The sequence below is a fragment of the Abramis brama genome (genome assembly GCF_963993115.1).
Source record: "Abramis brama genome assembly, chromosome: 5".
NCBI lineage: Eukaryota > Metazoa > Chordata > Actinopteri > Cypriniformes > Leuciscidae > Abramis > Abramis brama.
In genome coordinates, this window is record NC_139967.1 from 43116574 (window position 1) to 43143057 (window position 26484).

The window sequence follows — 26484 nt, forward strand, 5'->3', positions numbered from 1 at the left end:
ATAAGCAGTTTTGTCTTGGCAAGGTTGAGTTGAAGGTCATTCATCCAGCAAGAATTTTCCATCAGGTAGGCTGAGATGCGAGCAGCAACCGTCAGATCCTCTGGCTGGAATGAAAGGTAGAGATATATGTCACTAAGTGATAGGAAAACCCATGTTTCTAAATGACAGAGCCTAGTTACAATACAAAAAAAAAAATATATATTATATAGATAGATAGATAGATAGATAGATAGATATAGATATAGATATAAATTACAGCAAATATCTGTAAAATAACAGGCATTCACTGTAATGACAAAACGGTAAAATTCTGTAAAAAAAAAAAATACATACCATTACCTGTAAAATTACACTTTTTTTTACAGTGTAGGCAACATAAATAAAAGCCCAAAATGTAGAAATTTACATTATTTATTTACTTAAGAACAATCAAATAGTACAAGAACAAAAAAAAAGACAAAAAACTGAACAGAAAAAAAACAATTTATCTTTTTGATCTTCTCAGCTCCGTGAGCTTCGAATTTATAGATGTGCCTATCTGAGCTAGGCATCATGTATGACAGTTGCCAAAGTGAGATATGAGCTACAAAATGACCAGATCCTGCCATGAGCTATATGACATATCTTGTATGTACATATAGGGCTTATATGTGGATATAAAGAAGCAATACAGGAGACCTATATGGCCTGTATATGCATATATATGCACCTCAATTATGCCTATATGTGGCATATATACGCATATATGCAGCATATATATTATCATATATGTGCATATATGCTGTATATATGCAGCATATATGTGCATATAAACGGCATATAGGTTTCATATATGCGCATATATCCTCATGTAGGTTCTTTCCATGTGGGCCCTCCTCCATCTGCTGTGGCTGATGTAGCCCTTAAACAGGTGCCAAGGGTCACGGCCTGGAGAAGAAGGAAGAGAGCTGAAGAGGGCAAAAAGGTCCTGATGCACAACAAAGCCATTGCGCAGATCCAAAAGGATATCCCTGCAGACACTGGACAGAGTTTCTTCCAAGGAAAAGGTTTCTGTGCCACTTCTGTGCTGGAAAAGTAAAATTAAACACTACTTGATATTACCATTAAGAATATGTTTCTAAATGGCTGTCTGAGCAGAAGAGGCAACTAATATGAACAGGCAAACGGGAACAGAGCAAACAGAAAACGACACTAAAACAGAACATGCATGTTACATTATGAGGGTGAAACTGTGGAACTTTGTCTGGCAGAGCAAACTCCGCCCCACAGCCGATTCTACAGTGCTGATTTCCTACACAATGCTATGCTACAACAAATTCTAACCCCTAAACCTGCCATACACCTGACCCTAACCTTAACCAGTGAACTCCATTCCGAATACCACTGGTCCATGAGCTCTGTGACAAAAGCCAGAGCCAATGGTTAAAGTCTCTGCGTGTGGAGACCCCGCCCCATTTTGGAGGTTCTGCCCACTTTTCGAGTTCACGCCCCATTTTGGAGATTTCCGGTTGCGGTTATACTTACTTGGAGACAACGGTGCAACCAGTTCTAACGCAATGGCAAAAGTTCGAGCAAAGAATGCAAACTGTTGTGTCGTTGGCACAGAACACTATTTGACCAAAAAATGTTGCAGCTGTCTTATAAAGACCTCATGGGAACAGTCAAGTTAAACATGACAGTACATGCAAGTCGATGAGATAAATCAATGTAACTCCACAACAACCACATAAATGCATCCACTAACCATTCAGAAACGTCCAGGTGCGTCTAAAAGATGCAACCTCTTCCTGAGTCTCTCCAGGAAGGCTGCACTCCGCTACTGGTTATTTCTGAGATTTTGGATGAGTGATATTCACATGTTTTGTTATTGCCAGAGTACCCGAAGCTTGTGTAAAGGATCGGCCTTATTCTGAATGGTGGAGAGGAGCAGCAGCTCATTTGTATTTAAAGGGACACACAAAAACGGTTCGTTTTCATTTACACCCAAAAGAGGCGAATTTGACAAGCTACTGTATAATAAATGATCTGGGGAGTATTTTGAGCCGAAATTTCAAAGACACATTCTGGGGACACCATAGATTTATATTACATCTTGTGAAAAGGGGCATAATATGTCACCTTTAAAATGATCTTTTGGTTGATTAATTTTGTTATACTGGCTAGTTTCTACTGTTTATTCATTTTCTGTTAAAACTGTATTTTAATATTTGTATGTACTATGTAGTCTTTTGTTTACATTTATATGTTTTTTACTTTTTATATTTTGTCTACTATTTAATAAATAAAACTGTAAAAACAAACTGTTTGACTTAAAGATGTTTTTAGAGTTGAATTGCTAGAAAATTTATTTAACTTACTGCATACTTACTTTATAATCGAGTTTATCAACAACAACAAAATATAACAATATATTTAAAAAAAAATAGTAACAAAATGCTAATGAATAAATGAGCAATACATGAGCAATACAAATAAAAGAAATGGGTAAGACAATGTACATGACCTTTATGAGGACAAATAAATGTTCTAGATAAAGAACAATCATTTAGGGCTGTTTCATGGCCTTTGTGATGGTAAATAATTCTTCTGAAATAAAGAATATTCATTTAGGACTATATGATCTATATATATATATAAAAAAAAAAAAAAGTTCCTTAAAGGGATAGTTCACCCAAACAATTTAATTAGCTTATGATTTAGTCATCCTAGGTGTATATGACATTCTTCTTTCAGACAAATAAATCGAATCGGAGTTATATTAAAAAATGTCCTGGCTCTTCCAAGCTTTATAATGGCAGCGAATGGCCATTTCTGTTTTGAAGTCCATAAAAGTGCATCTATTCATCATAAAAGTGCTCCACATGGCTCTGGGGGGTAATAAAGGCATTCTGAAGTGAAGCGACGCGTTTGTGTAAGAAAATATTCACAACAAGTTGTTGTATTTATTTTGAAATGGCACAATTAATAGGATGAACTGAATCTGAGAATTGCATGACTAAATTGTAAAATTACCTTTACATCTGGCTCTCAAAGAAGCTACTTACCAGACAGAAAGTGTCCGCTGATTGACCTTGAACAGCTAAATCTTGGTCTGTCCCCTCAGGGCAGGGCAGTTCCCCACAGGCCTCAGTGTGGCCTGGTAGACTTGTAGAATGGCAGCCCAGCAGTTTATTGAAATGCCAGTCTGTCAATCATGGCAGCAACAGTCATGCATGAACAGTAAGATTCAACATGAAGCAGATATGTAAAAAATAAACAGGAATTTTCTGACTTTTGATCAACTCGATACTGTTATGTACACGGTGTCATGTTTATGACGGTAATAGACGGCAGGCCTATAAATCAATCTGGTGGAAATTAGGTTTGAACAGAATAAATGAATATGAAACAAAAAAAACTTAAATTCTCCACGTGTCCTAGAGACTGCGTGCGGATAAAATATCATAATAACTGACAGGACTTGAACACATTAATTCACATTAATAACAACAAATTAGGCCTAGTATATTGTGTACCTTATCTTCTGCTTGGGGTTTCTTGTCCTCAGCTCTGGGCTTCTAGGCGTCGGGGGCACTGGTGTATCAGTATCCCAAGAGGCAGTCAGTTCATCAGTCTTTTATACTCCTGTTGTTTTTAACAGGCGTTAGGTTGACACTCCTCCAAAGTTTCCCAGATCCTTCTCCAGGCATGTGCAAGCGGTCCACCTCTTCATGTCCTTGAACTCCAGTAAACTCAACTAAGATGGCTGAGTTCATTTAAAGTTCTAGGAGTCTAGCACACACACATAATCACACTTTTCTGCTCCTCTTAACATGGGTTGGCACAGTCACATATACATACAAAACCAATTACTGTACATCTATGCCAAAACAATATAAGCCATCTTTTACAAACAAAATAAATAATAACATTGAATGCAATGCATTATATCCAATACATTGGCTAAATATGTGTAACAATAAAGGCATCTATAATAAACAAGGAGGCAGGTAATTGCATTTTCTTGATATTATACAACAATCTCCAAGGGTTTCAAATATGTTGTTGTGTTGTGGAGGAATCTGATCGGTCAAGTCAACGAATTCACAGCCTCGTTGTATATCATGTGAATGCTGTGGATTCTTCGGTTCCGGCACACTTTGATTCCACAATTCATCAATCTCCTCTTCACTTGAGGTGCTTATGAGTCTTTGGACTGTGCATGTTCTTTTGGTAACATTTGGTGATGAAAGGAAGCTGTGTGAAGTGCTGGGTGTCTCTACTCCCATGGTCTCTAAAGTCAAACCACTCTGTCACATCCTCCATTCTTCTAGTTCTCTGGAGAACATGCAATATAACATTCCATGATTAACTCAGCCATTCAGCTAAATTAATTATATTAATAGCCACTCAGCTAAATTAAACACATTTACAACAATTCTGTCACTGTATTTAAAAATGAAGCCCAAAATACATTTAAATAACTTAAAGTCAAAGTCTTGTTGATTTTACTAACCTTCCTCTTGGTGTCTTTTTTTGATGAAAGTCCATCATCCAATAAATGTGAGATTGAATCCTCAGAATCACTGTCACATCCATGCGATAACAGTTTTTCAGCAGGTCTCTTATCACTGTCTAATCCAAGTGTTGAGTGTTCATTACATTCCTCTTTTTCTCCATCCAATAAAGATTATATGTCTATGAGACACACCTCCTGTTTAGTGCAAATGTAAAATCTTAACATTTTGAGTTTTGATTGTTCGTACAGATATCCAACAGTGCTATCCAAGGGTATTTGGTTTCTTTTAAAGTCACAAACATGAAAAGTGAAGTCTGTTTCTGGACCTTTTGGTGACTGCCCATTTGGGAAAAAAAGGTTCTTTCCCATTTCCATGATTTGTGAAACAGTTGTCTTTTTTTCAACCGTAACATGTCTAGTGCCACCACCATTACTGGTCCTCACTTGCTGGTATCCATTACGGCAGAAGTGAAGCCATCCAATTTCAATTCTTCTTGAGGTTTTTTCTGCAGATACATTTTTGTGTCTTGCTAATAAATTTTTTTTGCTTAGGGAATGGTTTAACATTCAAAGTTTTAGCTGACTTTGATCCCAGTTTCCTTGCTTCAATTTTATCTCTCAAATTCTGTAACAGAGATTCTTTATCTGAGCAGGCCGCTGTTTGTTGACAGAAGGAGAGGACAGCCAGTCGGTCACCATATGAATTAATATACTTTGCAATTTGCTCATCAGTCATGACAGAGAGCACAGATTTGTCAATCTGAAAGTGCAGAGAAGATTTTTATAGATTGTTTCTCGAAAGAACATAAATGCACTCATGAACTCATAATATGTTAACACAGTCTAGATTTAAAGTCACATCTCTTTATCTACATGCCACCTTGGTTCTAAAAATGGGGCTCAATATTAACATTTAGGGTATAGTTAATCTAACTAGCATGTAGCTACTGGTAATTACAGTTGAGTGAATATGTTGTTAGCCACCCCTGCAGAATCTACAACATATTTAGCATTTAAAAAATAAGAGAGATCACAAAAATTGCAAAAAATTATAACATTTAATTTAGTACAGCAGTACTTATACTGTACTGGCATATGTTTACATCTATTCCACATACCTAATAACAATGCCTAATAATTACAGTTTTTCTGAATTGCTAAAACACTAAATCCCATTGTAAAAACTAAACTGGCAACTGCCAAAACTCTTTTATCAAATCAATCACACTGTTGTCAAAATCTTAAACACTATTCATCTGTTTAGGACACAATTTGCGAATCTGAATCGCCCATTTACCAAAACTCTAAACACATTCTCAAACACAGAACACAACTTTGCAGTGTCATACACTTGTACCCAGAATGGTGCACACAGGCTACAGAAGTTAAACACAACTAACACACTGTTCTCATCCTTTACACACTACCACTCAAAATTGAAAACACGTGTCCAATCAGTGCACACAATTAGAAAACAGTATTTAAGCCTAGTCAAATGCAAATGGCATGAGTTGATCCAACAATGGAGCAGAACAGAGGAAGAGGAAGAGGAAGAGGAAGAGGAAGAGGAGTCTGTGTCAGAGGTGGTGGGCGAGGACAAAGACCAAGCAGATCAATAATTTCAAATGACATTCGAGCAACTGTCATAGATCATGTTCTGGTGCATGGCATGACTATGAGGGAGGCAGGGCAACGTGTGCAACCAAACCTAAGCAGGTTCTCAGTGGCTTCTATAATTCGGACCTTCAGAGAAGAAAACAGGTAAAGTATACTTGTCTCAGAAAGGGGACAATGAGACATAACTTTTCCATGGTACTGTGTTTTGAAAACATTTACTGAATAAAATGTGTGTGTATGTGTATACTTCTAACTAAATGGGGTTCTTTTTACAGAATTGAAAGACGGCCTCATGAGGGTGGAAGGACACGCATGTTCTCACAACACCAGGAGACACTTATTGTGGATATGGTCCGTCAGAACAATGCAATTCGACTGCATGAAATACAGCAGCGGATTGTAGAAGACAACGTACATTTCGAGGGAATAAATAGTGTGAGTCTGTCAACAATTGATCGTGTCCTGCAACGCAACAAGATAAGGATGAAACAAGTTTATCGGGTACCATTTGAGCGAAATAGTGAGAGAGTGAAAGAGCTACGATGTCAATATGTGCAAGTAAGTAAACTCAGTACTAGAAAGTACTGTGTAGTTTGGGAAGCAGCACATGTATACATCTTACTGTGTCATTTATGGAACTAAATGTAGTTTTCACTGTGTACAGAGAATCTTTGAGCTTGACTCAATGGCTATGCCTCATGAATACATTTTCATGGATGAAGCTGGATTCAATCTAGCCAAAAGGAGAAGAAGAGGTCGCAACGTGATAGGTCAACGTGCCATTATTGAACTGCCTGGCCAGCGTGGTGGAAATGTAACCATCTGTGCTGCCATCAGCAGCTATGGGGTTCTCAACAGTCATGTTACTGTTGGGTCATACAACACCGAACTGCTACTAACATTCCTGGATGGTCTACGGGGTGCTCTGCTCGAGCAGAGGGAGCGCGAGCAGGCGGAGCGTCCCATGTATGTTGTCATTTGGGACAATGTGAGCTTTCACCGTGGTCCGAGAATACGCGACTGGTTTCAAAATGAGCAGCATTTTATTACAGTTTTTCTCGATTGTTTACACACATTTTCTGGTACTTGAGACACAATGACCACAACATGCAACTCATTCACCAACCCCCTGAACCAATTCTGCTAAACTACAAGCACAATTCCTGCTTTACACTCAGATTGCAGTTCTAAAACACACCTTTTTCAAAACACTACACACAATGATCTGCTTTTGGCACAATTTTCATGCAGAAAATCTCTTGTTTTCAGAAGGAACACACTGCCATTCAAATATGCACACTGACTCATCACATGGGCAAACACCTGTCACACAGTTTTACAATTAGCAATCAGAGCTTTAGCATAAAAGGGCAACAGGTGAGCTCTTCAATGGAGCAATGGATGCCAACATTGGATTTTTTTTTTTTTTTTTTTTTTACTGTAACTGTATACAGTCAATTCTTCTGTTGTTTTGTATGTAGACCACTGTATAACTTTGTGTTGGTTGGGATGTACACTGTGTACATTGTTTTTGTGGGAAAAATAAAATATATTTGTTACCGTGTATTTGTGTGTTCTGAGTATAAAAACAATATTCTCAAATATTTTACAACACACTTATGTATGTACTGTCTGTAGTAAGTGTAACACTGAACAAAAAAAGGCCTAAGTCATTATGATGAATGGAGAAGAAGTGTTTTGCATTCATCATAGTGTTTTACATTGAGCACATCAGTGTTCAACTGGTATTATAAATGTCTATTCATATGATGGTTTGTGTGTGTCATTTGAAAACAAAATACCATTTTGAGAAGAAATAACATTGTTTTGAATGTAAAGTTTCATTTTGCAGGAGAATTGAGGGGTTTTGCCCATTGTGTGTGTGTTTTTGGATTTGTGTGTAGAGTTCTGAGAATATGAGGCATGCTTTCAGAAAATGTGTGTAAACAATCGAGAAAAACTGTAATGTCTTTCTTCCACCATACTCTCCCTTCTTACAGTATTTCACAATTGCTAAGACACATTTCTTGAAACCTTCACCCATATTCTCAAAACTTTAAACACAAAACCCAGTCTTTAAACTACATTCACAAAACCCCTGACTCTTCTGGCAAAATCAAACACTTGCCTCAAAACCATTTGATCTGTGCTCAAAATCAAACAATGCTTTCAAAACATAAACACAGCCAGTCAATATATAAACACTCATCAGCATTCATCAGACACTACATCAAAAAATTGAGAACACAGCGTCCAGGTATACCAGACAGCAAGATATATAGATAAATTAAGTTTAGTTTACTAAGTTTAGTTTACAAAGTAAATTTACTTCTATTAAAGTCATTTAGAGTATAATTGAAGTAAAACCAGCAGAAAATTTAGTGCAGTTGTTTCAACTTACATTTATAAGTTAAAATAACAATTATACTTGTTAATTCAACAGAAAATCTAGTGCAGTTGTTTAAACATACATTTTTGAGTTAAAATAACAATTTAAGTTGTTTATTCAACTTTCAGTCTAGTTGAGGACAAGAAAACTTACAATTTCTTGTTGTCTGGACAATCTAGTTATCTCTACTCACAAAAATAAGTTGAAATAACTAAATTGCAAAAATATTTTTTACAGTGTACATTCTCCGCTAAATTTCCCAAGTAAAATGAACTTGTAACTGTTATACTCCTCCAACAAACACATATTTTCCACTGGGGTAAACTGCACTGATCGCTTACTCGATTCGCCATGTTTTTTGTTTTGAAAAGTGTCTTATTTTACCCAGAATGCATTGCAGTGTAGTCCTACTTAAGATAGTCAGAGTCTTAAAGGAGAAGTTCACTTTTAAAATGAAAATTCTGTCATCATATACTCACCCTCATGTTGTTTCAAACCTGTATGAATTTCTTTCTTCTGCTGAACAGAAAGGAAGATATTTAGAAGAATATCAGTAACCAGGCAGTTTTTGGGTCCCATTGACTTCCATAGTAGGAAAAAAATATAAGTCAATGGGACCCAAAAACTGTCTGGTTACTGACATTCTTCTAAATATCTTCCTTTGTGTTCAGCAGAAGAAAGAAATTCATACAGGTTTGAAACAACATGAGAGTGATTATATGATGACAGAATTTTCATTTTAAAAGTGAACTTCTCCTTTAAGTGCTTTGTGCAACGGTCTGATTGTGATGTCTATCTGAAGTCTGACTATATCTAAGCCATAGTCAAAGTCTATCTTTGTGAAACCGGCCCCAGTTCTATCATAAGCTCTGTCCACAATCTTTTAATGGTAAAATAGTTAACAGAAAGACATATACAAATTGCCTGCATATAATTAGTTCCATTCAGTGAACACTTAAGGATGATGAGCTTGGCTATAAAAAAATTATAATTCACTGGTTTACTCAGACCTCTCCCTTATAATTGTAACATAAGAAGACCGAACCAGAGGGAAGCACTAGTGCTGAACAGGCGTGGAAAATGGTTGATGTTGAAAGCTTTGCTGTGTCTGACTGCAGAGGAGGACAGTTGTCTTCATCCAGCATTGGGACACTGAAGACAATAGGACATCTGCACATCACCATCTGCTAAAACCTATATATAGTCCTCAAAAGGAAAGCCAAATGACTCAACTTTTACTTTGTGCATTTTGAAGGAAGAAGTAAACTGCAATTGCTGTTGCATAAAGAAAATCTTAACTCGTCCTAAACAGGTAAGACCTTCAGATATGGCTTAGCATTCTTATTTAATCTTTTTTTCTTCTTCAATTTTTAATATGAATATGAACTGATATATGTCAATTAACTTCAGTTGTAACCATGTGTTGGGTGTAGTAATGCGAGTTACCTAATCATATTTCTTGTTTAAAGTAACGACTAAAGTAACATTTCTTTTAAATTTACAAGAAAATATTGGATTTTCAAGTAAGTAGTTCAACTTAATTTGATTTCCCATTCATTAGCTGACACCTCTCTTGCCCCATGTTGTGAGAAATTGGGAGTAAGGCAGAGGCGTTGTGTGCGCAGGATCGTCTTTTGATGTGAAAAGAGAAATAATAATTTTGCTTTTGGTGTGAATGGGACTTTACATTTGCAAAACTTTGTTATTAAAAAACAAACAAGCAAGCCCAGCCCAGGTGAGAAACAGTAATACAAAATACTTTCCATTAAAAGTCACTAAGTAATGCAATAAGTAAAAGTACAAGTTAAAAAAAACAAACAAAAAAAACGTTTAAAAGTAACTTTCCCAACACTGGTTGTAACTATCATTGAAAAAAATTAACTTTTAAAATGATATTAGATCAGCCAATTCAAACCTAAAATAAGATCTACTTGCCATTAGTGTGTAAGCACTGCAATTATTGCTGTTTATAAAAGCTTACATAACAGTATTTTTTGTACTTTTGTTGTTTTATGCATTACAAAATCCAACACTAAAACAGTATGTATGTACATGTTCATGTCTCAGTTATGAAGGAAATAATCTCCACAGTTTCCACCCTCAGCCCATGTTTATGAGCTCTAAGGCTGAGCTCCAGACAGATGGCATGACACTATCATTTCTGAATGCTTTATATGTCTCACTCCACCCTTGGAAAAAGGCAAAATCTGAGAGAGTCCTGAGAAAGAGTGGGCTACTCCCCTCTGTTCTGCAGATGTGTCTGGGATAAGAGCACATCTGTTAGCTCTACAGCACTGCCAAAGTGAGTCCATCTACACTTATTGTTAAATGTGATCACTGCATGCAGTGTAAGTTGTTAAATGCACTTGACAGTGTATAGTCAATTAATAATTAATAGTTAAACAATGCATTGATTGAAGTATGCACAGATGAATTTGGGGTAGCAGCATGAACCATAAAGCTATGAAAGCACCATAAAACTATGAAGTCATTCTTATACTATTATACAATGTCAGAATATATATAAAAAATGCAAACTAATCAAAACAGGAGTAATACTTTCATATCCCTGACCGCAGCATTTTGGACCAGCTGGAGGCGAGATAAACAAGATTGAGTAATTCCTAAATACAATGAATTGCAGTAGTCCTGTCTTGTTGAAATAAATGCATGAATAACGGTTTCCAGATCCCTAAAAGGAAGGGGAAATTTTTTTTCCCCCACTATTAAAATCATTTTGTGCAATCAAAAGGTTCATTGGATGTTAAAGGTTCTTCATAAAACCGTAGATGCCAATAAAGAACATTTATTTGTAAGAGTGTAAGATAATACTGTGAGCCTTTTAGGGGTAAAAGATGTCAACATAGCAGCACCCTCAAAGGGACAAGCTGTTGGACCTCTAAAAAGTGAATTGTACTTGGGTTTTAGGACTTTGTTATTTAAAAGTCTTGTGTTGGTCAACCACTGTGTTTATAATCTGATGTTTCCTTCCTCCTGACATGGCAAGACAAAGCATAAATGTTCTTGATAAGCATTTTCTGATTTCTCTGCACTATATATATATACTATAAGTCTAATGCTATACGTCACATTACTGACTATCTCTCTCTCTCTCTCTCTCTCTCTCTCTCTTCAATTCAATTCAATTCAATTCAATTCAATTCAATTCAAACGTGCTTTATTGGCATGACAATTATTTCAATGTATTGTGAAAACATTTAAGGGGTAAGTAGAACAATTAAAGGGGTGGTATAATGCCCTTTTCACAAGATGTAAAATAAGTCTTTGATGTCCCCAGAGTGTGTATGTGACATTTTATAGCTCAAAATACCCCACAGATATTTTTATATAGATGTTAAGATGTCCATTTTTGAGGGTGAGCAAAAACGCACTGTTTTTGTGTCTGGCCCTTTAAATGCAAATGAGCTGCTGCTCCCGGCACAGAGGATGGAGCTTCAACAGCTTGCACATATGCAAATATCTCCTTTTGCTTTGAACTTTGAGCATTGTAACTTGTTGTTTATGCTCAAACAGCAACATTTACACACCAACTAAAGTTCAAAAATCATAATCAACCACCCCTTTAATCAACATTTCAGAATTCTATGAACAATTTAGAATTCAGTGAGTGTGCGTGTGTGAGCGTGTGCGTGCGAGTGTGTGTGTGTGTAAGCCATTACTGATTATTACTGATTAGTCGACTCCTCCCTCTTTTTGTGACATCTGGCAGGCATTTGTGACAGGCATCTTTTTTCACCTAATAATTGTTGAAGATGTGTTTTATTGTTTCATTTTGTGCAATTTTCTCTCTCTCTCTCTCTCTCTCTCTCTCTCTCTCTCTCTCTCTCTCTCTCTCTCTCTCTACCATTAAAACCATAATATATTAATTAATTTGTATTATGTATGTACATGTAGGAAAACTCTACTGAAGCTCTCAGACTGCTGCAGCCCAATGGCTGGTAAAGAAATGAAGAACAGGGGTGGTAAATGTCTGAAGGAAGTTCATACAGTTACTGAGGCTTTAAAGACCCTCTACCAGCAAAAACTGCTTCCTCTGGAGAAGTATTATGGTTTCTCAGATTTCCACTCATCAAGCCTTGAAGATGCAGACTTCGACAACAAGCCCATGATACTAGTGGTGGGTCAGTGCTGTACAGGCAAGACCACTTTTATCAGGTGAATAATAATTGCGTCTTTCTTCAGAGCAATACACATAGTTATAAGTGCTATACAATTTTTTAATTAAAACTTGTTACATGTGAATTAATAAAAGTATAAAAACATGTTTAAGATATATTTCACATCTAAGTAATTATGTGTCTTGAAAAAATGCATCTTTTACCACTGTTATACAAATATTATATTATATTATATTATATTATATTATATTATATTATATTATATTATATTATTCATTAAACAGGCAAGAGTGGAAAATGATTATATCTGGACTACATGCATCTCAGGGGATACAAACATTTCATAATGCGCTAAATAACATCATGAACAACATGTGACTTGTTTTTCAGTATCATAAGACAATGCTCATAATCTCTTTATTTTATTTTTATTTTTTTACTGAGGAAAAGATTAATATATAATTACTTTCCACAAAGTCAGAATGTCCTGCACCATTGGTAACAGTGTTGACTTTAGGTCACTGTTTGATCCCAGAAAACTTGAACAAAGCCATGTGACCCACAATCTTAAAACAGGCCCAATTATGATAATTATGATAAATGAAAAAAGATGAAAAACTCTTTCTCACGCCTCCTATAAGAGACTGAAGAGTTGTAGTGCACATTGCCTGTTCAAGGGATTATATGGTCACACTTTAGATCAGGGATGGGCAACTTCGGTCCTGGAGGGCCACTGTCCTACAGAGTTTAGCTCCAACCCTGAAAAAATCACCTGCCTGTAATTTTTTAGTAATCCTGAGGACCTTGATTAGCTTGTTCAGGTGTGTTTGATTAGGGTTGAAGCTAAACTCTGTAGGACAGTGGCCCTCCAGGACCGAAGTTGCCCATCCCTGCTTTAGATTATGGCCCAATTCTTACTATTAACTAACTATTAACTACTGTTGCCTCAATAAACTCCTAATTACTGCTTTTAATAGTTAGTAAGGTAGTTGTTAAGTTTAGGTATTGGGTAAGATTAAGGGATGTAGAATATGGTCATGCAGAATAAGGCATTAATATGTGCTTTATACATTTAATAAACAGCCAATATGCTGTTCAGCAACTAGTTAATAGTGAGTATTGGACCCTAAACTAAAGTGTTACCAATTATATTCTATGCTGTTCAGCAAGTTAATAGTGAGTATTGGACCCTAAACTAAACTGTTACCAATTATATTCTATGCTGTTCAGCAACTAGTTAATAGTGAGTATTGGACCCTAAACTATTCTAGTTCTATTATTATTATGATCTAGTTTAAGCAGTGTGTTCTTATGTGTGGCAGATATCTTCTTGAACAAGAGTATCCAGGAAGCAGAGTAGGCCCAGAACCAACAACCAACAGTTTCACTGCTATAATGCATGGAAAGATTGAGGGAATTATTCATGGAAATGCTTTAACTGTGGATCCCAACAAGCCTTTCCGCAAACTCAGCCCATTTGGAACAACTTTCCTCAATCGGTAAGTGAGACAGAAGCAATGATGCAATAGGAAGAAATAATAATCACGGGGGAAAACTCTGTTGAACTTGGACTGAAAGAGTCAAAATCACTCAACCAGCTGAGATTACTCTTGTGAAAGGGTGGACATAGCCTGGAGAGGAAAACACTAATGCATCATTATTTGGCTCAAGCTGACGGTATCCCTTTGAGGAAGCATCTGTGGATGTTTTTCCCATGTTCTGTCAATTTGAAAGATACTGAATTAGCATAAGACAACTGGAATGGAGTAATGTTCATCTGCTGTTTCTCAGATTCCAGTGTGTACATCTACCCAACCGAGTCCTAGAGAGTATCAGCATCATTGACACACCAGGGATCCTGTCTGTGGCCAAACGCAAAATGAGTAGAGGTACAAAGCATCATAAACAGTGCTGTATGCAATCAATGAAGGGATAAAACGACTTGCATGCAAATCATAATTTTCAACCAAGGCGTGCCTTTATACTCCATATACAAGTAAAGAGGTGGAGTTGAATTTCTTCTCACTGATGTCGCCCTCAGAAGATTGCAATGCTCTTTGGTGCACATTATGCAACAATATAGGGCGAATTATAGGGCTTTTTTGTGCCCTTGAAGGGCACTTCGGGAAGGGGACACTGTTCCAAATGGAATTGAACAACTGAATTTCTTCACTAAAGGCTCTTCTATAAGTCTGTTAGTGAAGGGGGCATATGATGATCACTTTAAGGAAGTAATTTTATCCTTTATGGTCATGTGAATGAGAGTGATACATATAGGTAAAAGTAACTAACAGGATCCAAAGAAGAGACAGCAAGTTTAACAAGTTGAGGGAACACACACTCACAAACACACACTGGATTTTGTTGGGTTTCCATATTTTATCCATAGACGTAATGATTATAATACTGTACAAACGGTATATTGTGTCTCCCTACACAAACCCTACCCCTAAACCTAACCATAATAGATTTTTTTTTGCATTTTTAGATAAAAAAAAAGAAGAAGATCATTCTGTATGATTTATAAGCTTGTTTCATCATGGGAACCAAAAAAAGGTCAAAATGTACTAGGATTACTTGTGGGGACATTTGGTCCCCATAACGTAGGAAATACCAAGACCACACACACACTCACACAAATAAATAATGCATTTAAAAAAACAAATATAATTTTGAAATGTACAGTAACATTCCAGGTGAAGATAATGAGAAAATTACATAGTCGTTCATTGCCTCTTTTGCCAAGTGCATTCCAAACGGGTACATTAGAGATGCAAGTGCCCTTCTCCCCCTAAAGTCCTCACTTCAAGGGCTCTGACTTTCGGAGTGACTATGGGTGGGGTTGGCTCCCTTGAGATCCACTTTCCTGCAGAGTTTAGCTCTGACCCTGATCAAACACACCTTCAAATAGCTTTCTAGTAAGACCTGAATACCTTGATTAGTTTGTTCAGGTATGTTTGATTACAGTTTGGACATTGAGGGCCAGAGTAGGGCATAGGAACTCTCACATCCAATTGAAATTTGCTCATAGTTTATATCTGATCAAACACCTGCATTACCTCAACGTCTCTTTCTTCTTTCAGGGTATGACTTTCCGGCTGTTATCCGCTGGTTTGCAGAGCACGTTGACCGCATCATCCTCTTGTGTGATGCACACAAACTAGAGATCTCTGATGAGTTCTCACATACTATAATGGCATTGCGAGGCAATGAGGACAAGCTCAGAGTGGTGCTCAACAAGGCCGACATGGTGGACTCCCAGGAGCTGATGCGAGTCTACGGCGCCCTTATGTGGTCCCTCGGAAAGGTGTTCTGCACTCCAGAGGTTCTGAGAGTCTATATCGGCTCCTTCTGGTCCTCTCCAATGCGTATGACAGACAATCGGAAACTGTTTGAGCAAGAGGAGGAAGACCTTTTTGCAGACATTCGGAACCTGCCACGAAATTCTGCACTGAGGAAAGTCAATGATCTGGTGAAACGAGCACGGCTTGTGAGGGTGAGGACCTTTGTGCTTTCCACGATTTGGTTCCATAAAATATCAATTGAACTTCTGTAACTTTTAATCCAAGTCTGTTAGCTTTGAGGTCATCTATGTTAGAGGATTGAGATGAGTTGACAAAATTGTCATTGAGCAGATACACAGGCTTATGCATTTAAATCTTTCTCTTCTAAGAAAAAGAATAAAAAATATTCACAAATATTTGTGTTACAATCAACATAAAACCTATTTTGTCAAGCTGTGATGTAAACCCTTTCTTAATAGGACAGACCTTTCAACATGTTGCATCTGAACTTCCTGTTTTATTTGGAAATACAGCAGGGTGGGGGCGGGGGGGGGACTTTTGTTCATCTTCGAAAACACAAGTGGAGATTTTAATGAAACTTGATATTTGATGTTTTGCAAGGCAAGGCAAGGCAAGTTTTTTTTTATTTTTATATTTCTCTACATAATATGTGACACACAGCTGCTTTTGCTTGAGATTGCAGGAGCGATTGTCTTGAAGATGAGAATACATGGAATTTGTGAAAGGTGTCTTTTTTTGACTAATGATTTAGTTGCTGTGATTGAAATGCATCTACCTGCTTGTTTTGTTGCGGTCAGTTGATGTAGTCCTACTAAAACATTAACGTGGCTTCTCTTTCCTTTCTTCACCCACAGGCCCATGCTTATATCATTGGCTCTCTAAAAGAAGAGATGCCTTTCGTTTTCTGCAGAGGAAAAAAGAAGAGAGATCTAATCTATGATCTTCCCATCATCTACTCAAGAATCCAACAGAGGCATCAGATTCCACAAGGAGATTTTCCTGATTGCGCCAAGATGCAGGTGTATAACGGTTCAAATACTTTATAATCAAGCATGCCCATTATGAAATTTATTTTCTGCTGCTTCTATAAGCATGAGAATTAAAAGTAAGTTACACAACAGTATATGATATCTGTCTGACAAGCAGTTTCACTCTCACATCATCACACAGGAGCAACTCATGAGTCACGACTTCAAGTTTAAAGGCCTCAAGCCTAAGCTCTTAGGTGGGTTGGACGAGCTCCTAAACACTGACATTGCCAAGTTGATGCCTCTTCTACGCCAAGAAGAAGAACAGGCAGCTGACCAGCTTTTGGTGCAAGGAGGACCTTTTCAAGGGTCTCACATGGGCCCTTTCATTGTGGGGAACCCATTTCATCACTCTAGATCCAATGGAGAAAGTGATCTTGTGTCAGATGAAGAATGGGTGGTATCAAAAGATAAACCAGAGTACGATGAGATCTTTTACAACCTCTCGCCTCACGAGGGCAAGCTGAGTGGGACTAAAGTGAAGAACTGGATGATGAGCACTCATCTGCCCAGCTCAGTTCTGGGACGGATCTGGAAGCTGGCAGATGTGGACTGTGATGGCATGTTAGACGATGAGGAGTTCGCTTTGGCTGGCCATCTCATTGAGGTGAAGTTGGAGGGCTTTGGGCTCCCTCATGAGCTACCTGCACATCTAGTGCCGCCCTCCAAAAGACCACGCAAGATCTCTGCCACAGAGAATAGAGACAATGAATAGTCTGCAGGTCTTTATAAGGACCTTTTATGCTTTAAAAAAAAAAATGCAACTTTCTTTCATGTGTAATGTTGCTGTTTGAGCATGAAAACGGTCTGCAAAGTTACAAAGCACAACGTCACTCTAAAGGGAGTTATTCTCTATATCAGTGCGCACTGTTTCTAAACTTGAGTTTTATCTGGGAATGAACAAGTCATAATATTCATCATTTAAATAATTCCCATCCAAGGCATATGCAATTTAAAAAACTGGTCCAGCCGACCAATCAGATTGCATTTTGGAAAGAGGGGCTTCATAGAGACAGGAACTAAACAGACTTGCAGCAACAATGTTAAATATATATAAAAAAATATGAGTTTTTTGAACATTCAAGCATGAAAACCTATTCTAGTAGAACAAAATCAAGACTTTGTAAAAGGGCATATTATGGCCTCTAATGCTTATGATGATAGGGTTTATTCAACATGCAAGTCATGAATAATACTAATGTATTCACTCATATAATGCCAAAAATCACTAATAGTTTGCAAAAGTTGGACGAATAAATCCTCCATATAATCTCAGTTAAGAGACGAGTTGTTTTGATGGTTCAGATTGCCCAAGGGTTGGGAACAGCTTGTTCTGTCTTGGCTTGTTGCAGAAACACCCTCGAGAGTGTTGCTGAGGAACAGTATGTCAAAACTTAAGTGTTGTAGAGCCTGAAGGGACTTATTACATTTCAAATTATAGTTGTCAATTAAAATTTATTTAAAAAAAACAACAACAACAACAACTGTTGGCCAATAAGTAATTGCAGTCAAGTAATTGGTCCAAAAAATCTTTTTGAGAGTTTGTTTGGTCTATGAGTTGTAGCAAAATGTTTTTATTTTTTTTATTTTGTGCATATTACTTAGAAGCTGTATAAAAAGGCTGGATATTATTTTATAGAATAATGACCATTGTCACGATGTAGCCTACAGCTAAGCACCTGTTCAGGAAACCTACTGTATATAATCATATCAATATGTCCATTTATTGCACAATAAATTGTCAAGCCCAATTACAGACACAGACTGTCTTAAGAACTAGTTTGACCAACTAGAAGTAGGTTAATGAGTAGAAAAGTTATGACCAGGCCTCCTAATAATTTTATTTATTTATTTATTATAAAAACCCATATGTAAGTAAACTTTAGGAGTTTATATCAGTGGCTGTTTATAATAAACTTTCATCTGCGTGCGCTCTCAAACTTTGTCCTGTGCAATCGTGAATCCCTTTCTCTAGAATTGTCTTCTCTACTGGATTTGATGTTTCCAAAAGCTTTCGACCACCAGACTTTCACGATTGACTTATGAAATAATTGTAGCCTATATACCTTTAAATGGTAAAGAAATTACGGATTCACCTTTGTTTCATCATGAGATAGCATTTTCAAGCTGATTTTAGCTTTAGTTATTTTTTATAATTTTAATTTTTAATTATAGTTTTAGTTATAATTATAGTTATTTTCCAGTTAGGCCTAAGTGCTTATTGTAAATATAGAATTTTATTCAGTGAACTGATCATCACTAGACTAGGCTATATCGGCAAAAGCGCGCGACCCGTGACAACACTCGTTGGTATTTGCAGTCTGTGCGTTTTTCTTCACGAGCAGTGGCGGAACTAGAGTTTTATACATGGGGTGGCCAGGGGGTGGCCACTGCCACTTTCGGGGGTACACAGTACACACACACACACACACACATACATACACAGTGGAAAAGCTTATGGAAGGAATTGGGTCACTCTGTTTGTGTCTATAAGTGTTGAACATCCAAAATATTTGCAGAAAACAAAGCTGAAGTACCAAGGAGATAAGATACCGTAGCATGTGTCTGTTATGAACTGCTGCGTTTATTTACCAAAAAAAAAAACACCCTCACATTTACAAAAAAAATGTTTTTTTTAATTAGATATAGCAGAAACATGTAAACAATTTTATTGCCCATCAATATAAAATCTTATCCTAGGAAGATTTAATACAACATAATTCTTTCTTTATAATAATTTATAATTATTCTTTCTAATTATAATTATTTAATTTATAATTATTTTTTTGTGTTCATTTTTGGGTGAACTATCCTTTTAATCTGGCAAAATCATCTCAACTTAAATTCCTGAATTGGGTATGTGATTGACTGCCTGTGTCTGGTAGATGCTCTGAGCTGTTCCTGGTTCTGAAGTCTGACCACACTGACTCTGACTAACCAGTGATGATGCAAGGGCTGGGGTCTGTTTGCACCTGATCTGCCTGTTAGTCCAGTCATTTTAAGCCAAAATGGGGGTCAACCTTGAACAAATTGCAACAGAAGCAAACTCAACTGATTTTGTATCCTCAATATGTCCTAAGTAAGGAAAAACAAGTCCCTAAGAATCCCATTAGGGGAAAGTTTCGAAAAAGACCCAAATATAGCCTATTCATTCGCCTATTCATTCTTTTACTCACATGAATAGGGTAAAAAATGTAACCTTTAGATATCAACATGAAAATTACGGAGTTGATTACTTATATCAAGACAAACAAAAAATGTATGACAAGTTTTTTAAAATTGTTTGTTAACATGGACAAACGGTGCATTATCTAATTACAGATGTGCTATTTTGCATAAATACCACAACAGGTCTAAACATTGGGTATAGCCAGGTGAAATGTCTTGTTAAATCTTGTTGACAAATAACAGTAAAATACTTAAGGTCTGAATGGAACCCATTTTGGCTACCCATGAGCATTAATACATAGAGGCAGGAAGAAGTACTTTAGAAACCAGCCTTTATTCATTTTTAAGAGATTGGGTTTGGGGCTGGGTCCATGGGACTGTTTCTGGGGGACGAGTCTGAGGCAAGAACAGGAGACAATGGTAAGGAGAATGCAGAAGACAAAAGGTAGGTAAAATAAAAAGTGAATCCCCAGAAACAGTTTTCAAAACTTTCCCCTAATGGGATTCTTCTGGACTTTTTTTCCTTACTCAGGACATATTGAGGATACAAAATTATTTGAGTTTGCTTCTGTTGCAATTTGTTCAACCTTTTTTTTCATAAAAATGACTGGACTATGTTTGTGCTTATTTAAAAAGAACTCTGATAGCCTATCTCTCCCTTTCTTTTCATGTTTAATTGACCCTGTTCAAAAATATGACAAATTTAAAATATGATTCCAAATTCCAATCATCTTCATATTCTCTTCATCATCCAATTACCAACATTTTTATCTTAACTATTCTCGCCAGTATAAAAAAATGGTGTTTTTGGTAATTTTCACAATTTCATGGCACCCCAGAATATTTTGTTGTATGAATATCTCAACATACCAAAAGAAAGAACAGACCCTATGCTTTTAAACAACAAAAAAATCTGTTTTATTCTAGCTTCGTGCATCTTTTTTATCAACACTTGAATGTTGGCAGTTGTTTCATAAAAAGCAACATGAGCAAAAAGCTGAGAAAATTGCATTTTTATCAAAGACTAACGTTACATCTAGATCAGATTTAATGATGATCAAAACACAATAGATCGAGTCCATCAACACCCTACACCCATAAAGCTTCACAGTCAGTGATCGCATTATGAAATATCGCTTGTTTCTGCTCTTCTTTGCATGCGTTTTGATCTCCTATCCTCGCATTGGCTTGAACATTTGTATACTGTAACGTACACACGGCAAGGTAGCCTACTGTATGCGTGTATTAGGCCTAATGTATTCGGAGCAAACCACCCTGATGCTAAACCTTGAAAACTTACTTCAAATATGATGTTTTCTTATCCGGGAAGTTCGGTATCTTTCAACCATCTCTTGTCCTCTGTCTGCTCGTCCGTTTGAAAACTGCGCGCGCGACGCGCTGCCGGCGAACGTAATTTTTTATTTTATTTTCAAATCAGCATCAGCAACTGCCAGTAGCAAATAAAATTTTGGGGTGGCACCCGGGGTGGCCAATCGCATGTCAGGGGTGTCCAGTGCCACCCCGGACCCCCCTCTGGCTCCGCCACTGTTCACGAGACATAACACTTTTGTGTAATTCATTCATCAAGCGCACCATCGAGTGGAAAAATAGACAGTAAAAACTAACAGTAGGCTATAATTAATTGCCGACTGAGTAATGAGAATGTTAAAAAAATAATAATTAAGGGGCGTTTGTTGCGTGTGTATAATAAGCCTCTGAGAATCTGAGGTGAGTAAAAATGTGTTTTATATTTGGTATGTATTTGCACGTGGAGGCCTTTGATGGTTCTTTTTGTCTTCGGATACCATCCACATTGAAACGCAATGAAGCATGCCGAAGATGGTGGGCAAAGGCTAGCTCAGGAAACTTAGCTAGAGGTAACGTCAGGTACTTAGAGGTACGTTAGGTACTTAGAGGTAACGTTAGGTCTAAAAACACTCGAGGAGAAGACATCAGCAATATCAGACGGAGATTTCTCAGAGGACCGCTGAGTTCGCCGAAAACAGTGATTTTCCATGGGATTTTGTGTGAGAAAAACACTGACATGACAGATTCGGACGGGATTAAAATAGCAAAGAACAATAGTCCAGTCTGAATAGGTCTTAAAGGGCTGCTCCGTAGTGAACAGGAACTGAATGAAGTCTCGCGAGGAGTGTGTGTGCTCTGCCTCTGCATGATGCGTCAGTTGCCCCGCCTCGAGTCTTTCATAACATCCCAGGAAATAGCAGCAAAACAAAATTCCAGAACAGAAAGTAATTACATACATCAGTTGAGTGTCTGCACACACACCACAGCACAACCACCGCTTGATCCAGTCAAGACCCACAGCACCTGTCAGGATGACCGTCAAAGTTCATATCATTTACTGGTAGGTTATATTGCACTAGGCGATTTATTTTGCGACACTGTTGACGCTCAATCCAGCTTTTCGAGCTTTTTCCTTTTTTTTTAAAGAATCTAAACCTGACTTATAAACACGCTAAGTTTAGCCTAACACGTTCGAAAAAAGAAATGTTTAACCAATTAAAGCTTACGTATGTGTCGGGCAATAATAATGACAGGAACTGTCAGGGTTGCTGTTTTTTCTTTTTTGTTGCTCAATGTGTTCTGGTTGTTAGGTGCGACACTGCTTTTCTAATGAGTTGAATTGTTTGGATTCTTGCTTGCATAGGTTAAATATTTTCAATTTACATAATAAACATGTTCGCGAACCATGACTGGTGGCTTATAAGACTGGAATCAGAAATGTTAAAAAAATGCTTTCACCGATTCCCTCACTTTTCACGTGTGTGTGTGTGTGTGTGTGTGTGTGTGTATGTGTGTGTGTGTATGTGTGTTTGTCATCTCCTAGTGGTGGATGAGGGTACAGGCCTAAGGTAGGTTTTATTTATTACTAATTGTGTGTATATCATAATGGAATATAATATTAACGTGTGGAAGAATCTTGTGCATCTATACATCTGTCTCTTTTGTTATTCAAATAGTTCACCAAACTCAAGACATTGCTTGAGGATGAATTCCCTGGCGAACTTGAGATCGTATGTGATTTAAATGATTGCCATTTTTTATGATGTAATTCTGAAAATAAAACATGATGCATTGTTAAAATGTGTACAATTGGACAAAGTGTTGTTTTCTCATAATTATCTTTCTGATTTTACTATGATTTGTCATGCTCAGACTGGTGTGGGTACACCATCGACCACAGGCTGGTTTGAAGTGGAAGTAAATGGCAAGTTGGTGCACTCAAAGAAGGTAAGAGTTGATCCTCTCTCACTGTTATATATTGCATTCATACTGTTTCTCACTTAAACTGTATTTTAAGTCGTCATGAAACAGACGTTGAAATAGTCTTTTCTTCATTATTGTGACATGTATCTGAGTCAGAAATCTTCTTGAACCAGAAAGAATGTAGGGCGGGACTTGATTTTGTCCATCGGTAATTGGTTGGATGGATGTGGTTTTCTATTGGCCGATCTCATGTGAGTGACAGGTTGTCCCGCCCTTGTGCCAGTAAACACATCATCAGAGAAGAGAAGAGATGAAGCTGCAATAAGGAGGGGAAGTTATTTTAATTAAAGATTACAAGGGCACATGAATTAAAAAAATAAAATTGTGTGCACGAATAATAAATATTCCTGCAATATTCCATAAAAAAGAGAATTGTCCATTTTTATTTCATGGTGACTTTAAATTGTACAGTTACATGTCTTCCTAATTACTGCACAGTCTTTCTTTTTTATTGAATTGTTTGCTACTCAAATCTAAAGTGGTCAAGTACAGCTGTAATATTTTATATTTGTCTGATATTTTCTTTGACAGAATGGAGATGGGTTTGTTGACTCCGATTCAAAACTCAAAAAAGTTGTGACTGCCATTGAGGTGGCCATGAAGAAATGAGCATGACCGGATCATAGAGGTGAGAATAATCCACCATAGAGCCCTTTTGTTATTGGCAAAATGCATGTTACCATCTCATCTTCTTGTCTTTCTATCTTTCTTTTTAATTCTATTTTGTCTTGTATTCTCTCAGCAGCTTTTCATCTCTGTTTGTTGGACTCCTGGGCAGGGCAACAATGATGGTGACATCCAAAGTGTTTTCTGCATGGATGTTGCTTGATGCTATCCGCTCTTCCCAGGAGAAGACACTCAGAGCAGGAAACTCTATATGTAAACTGCTTCAGATAAACGCTTTAATGGCTGAAAAAATTAAGGGAAAATAAAAAATGGACAGAACATGTCAATCTTTTTTCTCATTGTGTTTGCACAAGTTTACGAAATATTTTGGCATTGTTCAAGATTTTCATGCAATAAAAAATGTTAATGGTGAAGTGTTGTCTTTTATTTTTCTACACTTTTTAAAATTGCTGTCATTTTAACAAAAAAGGTGGCAGCACAGACATTATCCATAATGTGTTATTTAGCAAGGCATAATGTGAATGACCCAGAGTCTGTCATAGAAGGGTTTGGAGCATTATCAAAACATAAAATAGAAGGAGATGATGAAACTAAAGGGACAATTGATACATTTTACAATCTTGCCATTTTAGTTCCATTCAAATATTTAGCTTTTGTGTAATTCACAGTTATATACAGATGAGCCAAAATATTATGAACACCTGTCTTATATGCTGTTGGTCCTCTACGTCCTGCCATAAGAGCGTCGACCCTCAGAGGCATGGACTCTACAAGACCCCTGAGGTCGTCCTGTGGTGTCTGGCTCCGAGACTTTAGCAGAAGATCCTTTAAGTCCTGTAGGTTTGCGAGGTGGAGCCGCTGTGGATCAAACTTGATGGTCCAGCACATCCACAGATCTGGGTGATTTGGAGGCCAGGGCAACACATGTTCCTCAAACCATTCCTGAACAATGTGCGCAGTGTGCCACTTCCACCAGGGAACACCATTGTCATGAAGGAGTGTACGGTACTTGCTCTGCAACAATGTTTAGGTATGTGGCATGTGTCAAAGTTACGTCCACATGAAAGACAGGACCCAGGGTTTCCCAGCAGAACATTATCCAGAGCATCACACTCCACTAGATTGATGTTGTCCTACAGTCCATGACTTCCCCAGGTAAACGGCTCACATGTTCACGGCCATCCACGTGATGTAAAAGAAAACAGGACTCATTGGACCAGGTGACTTTCTTCCACTGCTCCAAGGTCCAGTTCTATCGCTCGTGTGCCCGTTGTAGGCGCTTTCGACAGTGGACAGGGGTCATCATAGGTACTCTGATCGGTTGGTCTGCAGCTACGCAGCAGAGTGCGATGCACTGTATGTTTCGACACATTCCTCCCATAATAATCATTACAATTTTGTAAGATATGTGCCCCAGTAGACCTTCTGTTGGCTCAGACCAGACGGGATAGCCTTTGTTGCCCTCGTTCATCGATGAGCCTTGGTCACCCAACACCCAGTCGCTGGTTTGTGGTTTCTCCCTCCTCGGAACACAGTTGGTAAATTCTGAGAATTTACACAGAGTTTGTACATATTTATTTACATACATATTTACACAGAGTTTGTACATATTCACAGAACCGCGTATAAATTACGGAGCCCGGGAGCCCACGGATTGTTTTGTTTTTTCTCACACAGGTGACTTCCCGAGCTCCGTACTAAATGAAGCAAGGGTGTAGAGTTACATTCAAGCTATTTTAAGGTATGAATAATTTTTATTCAAGGAAAAACGTTTAAATGTCATTTTGGTGATCAGAGATGAGTTTTAAGGAATAAAATGATTGACTACAGGGGAACTTTAAAGTTGGCATGAAACGAAAGTTATGATAGTCTTTTGTTTATTCTTATTCTTTATTGTGACGAATATCCAAGTAAAATGACTTCTCGAACAATAAAAAAATGTATGGTGGGACTTGATTTTGTCCATCGTGAATGAATTGGTTCATTGAATCGTTGTGGTTTTCTATTGGTGGATATCCCTTATAGCACATCACATCTACATCACGGAGACGTCATTTAATAAGCGTATTTACATCTGGAAGAAGTATTTTTTAGAGTGTTTGCTCATCTGCAAGTCTAGGATGTTTTCTTTTAGAAAATGTCTTTAAGATGTTTTATGATTTAGAATGTATGTAAAATTGACATCTTAAAGACGTCTATCAGATGTTAGTGAACAACAGCAGACTATGCTTTCCAGATGAAGTTATCTTTAACAGACATCTTGCAGACGTACATGTGCTATCTGTGTGTGACAGATACAACACATCATCAGAGTAGAGAAGAGAAGTCGGGAGGGGAAGTTATTTTTATTAAATATTATGAGGGCACATGAATAATTTATTTTTATTTTTATTAATTGATCCAATATTTTATTCAAAATATA

The 26484-nt window shown here is 37.3% G+C and overlaps 2 protein-coding genes across 6 annotated transcripts; both read left to right on the top strand.

The window, feature by feature from the left end:
- The first annotated feature begins 9558 nt into the window (after positions 1 to 9558).
- On the top strand, positions 9559 to 18913 carry ehd2a (EH-domain containing 2a). Of its 4 annotated transcripts, none has more exons than XM_084113582.1 (8): positions 9559 to 9816; positions 10609 to 10806; positions 12420 to 12680; positions 13966 to 14142; positions 14435 to 14532; positions 15727 to 16139; positions 16803 to 16967; positions 17119 to 18907. In XM_084113582.1, exons 3-8 carry the CDS (start codon positions 12457 to 12459, stop codon positions 17689 to 17691), a joined length of 1650 nt encoding a protein of 549 aa, XP_083969708.1. In that variant the 5' UTR covers positions 9559 to 9816; positions 10609 to 10806; positions 12420 to 12456; the 3' UTR covers positions 17692 to 18907. The 4 variants fall into 4 exon arrangements, with proteins under 4 accessions (XP_083969708.1, XP_083969710.1, XP_083969711.1 ...); XM_084113585.1 differs by having other exon boundaries at positions 9579 to 9816; positions 10705 to 10806; positions 17119 to 18913; XM_084113583.1 differs by having other exon boundaries at positions 9579 to 9816; positions 10596 to 10806.
- Positions 18914 to 22341: 3428 nt separating this feature from the next.
- Positions 22342 to 24475, top strand: selenow1 (selenoprotein W, 1). 2 transcript variants are annotated; one of them, XM_084113243.1, is made up of 6 exons: positions 22342 to 22512; positions 22996 to 23020; positions 23129 to 23182; positions 23325 to 23399; positions 23967 to 24063; positions 24178 to 24475. In XM_084113243.1, exons 1-5 carry the CDS (start codon positions 22484 to 22486, stop codon positions 24042 to 24044), a joined length of 261 nt encoding a protein of 86 aa, XP_083969369.1. In that variant the 5' UTR covers positions 22342 to 22483; the 3' UTR covers positions 24045 to 24063; positions 24178 to 24475. The 2 variants fall into 2 exon arrangements, with proteins under 2 accessions (XP_083969369.1, XP_083969370.1); XM_084113244.1 differs by having other exon boundaries at positions 24181 to 24475.
- Positions 24476 to 26484: the final 2009 nt, after the last annotated feature.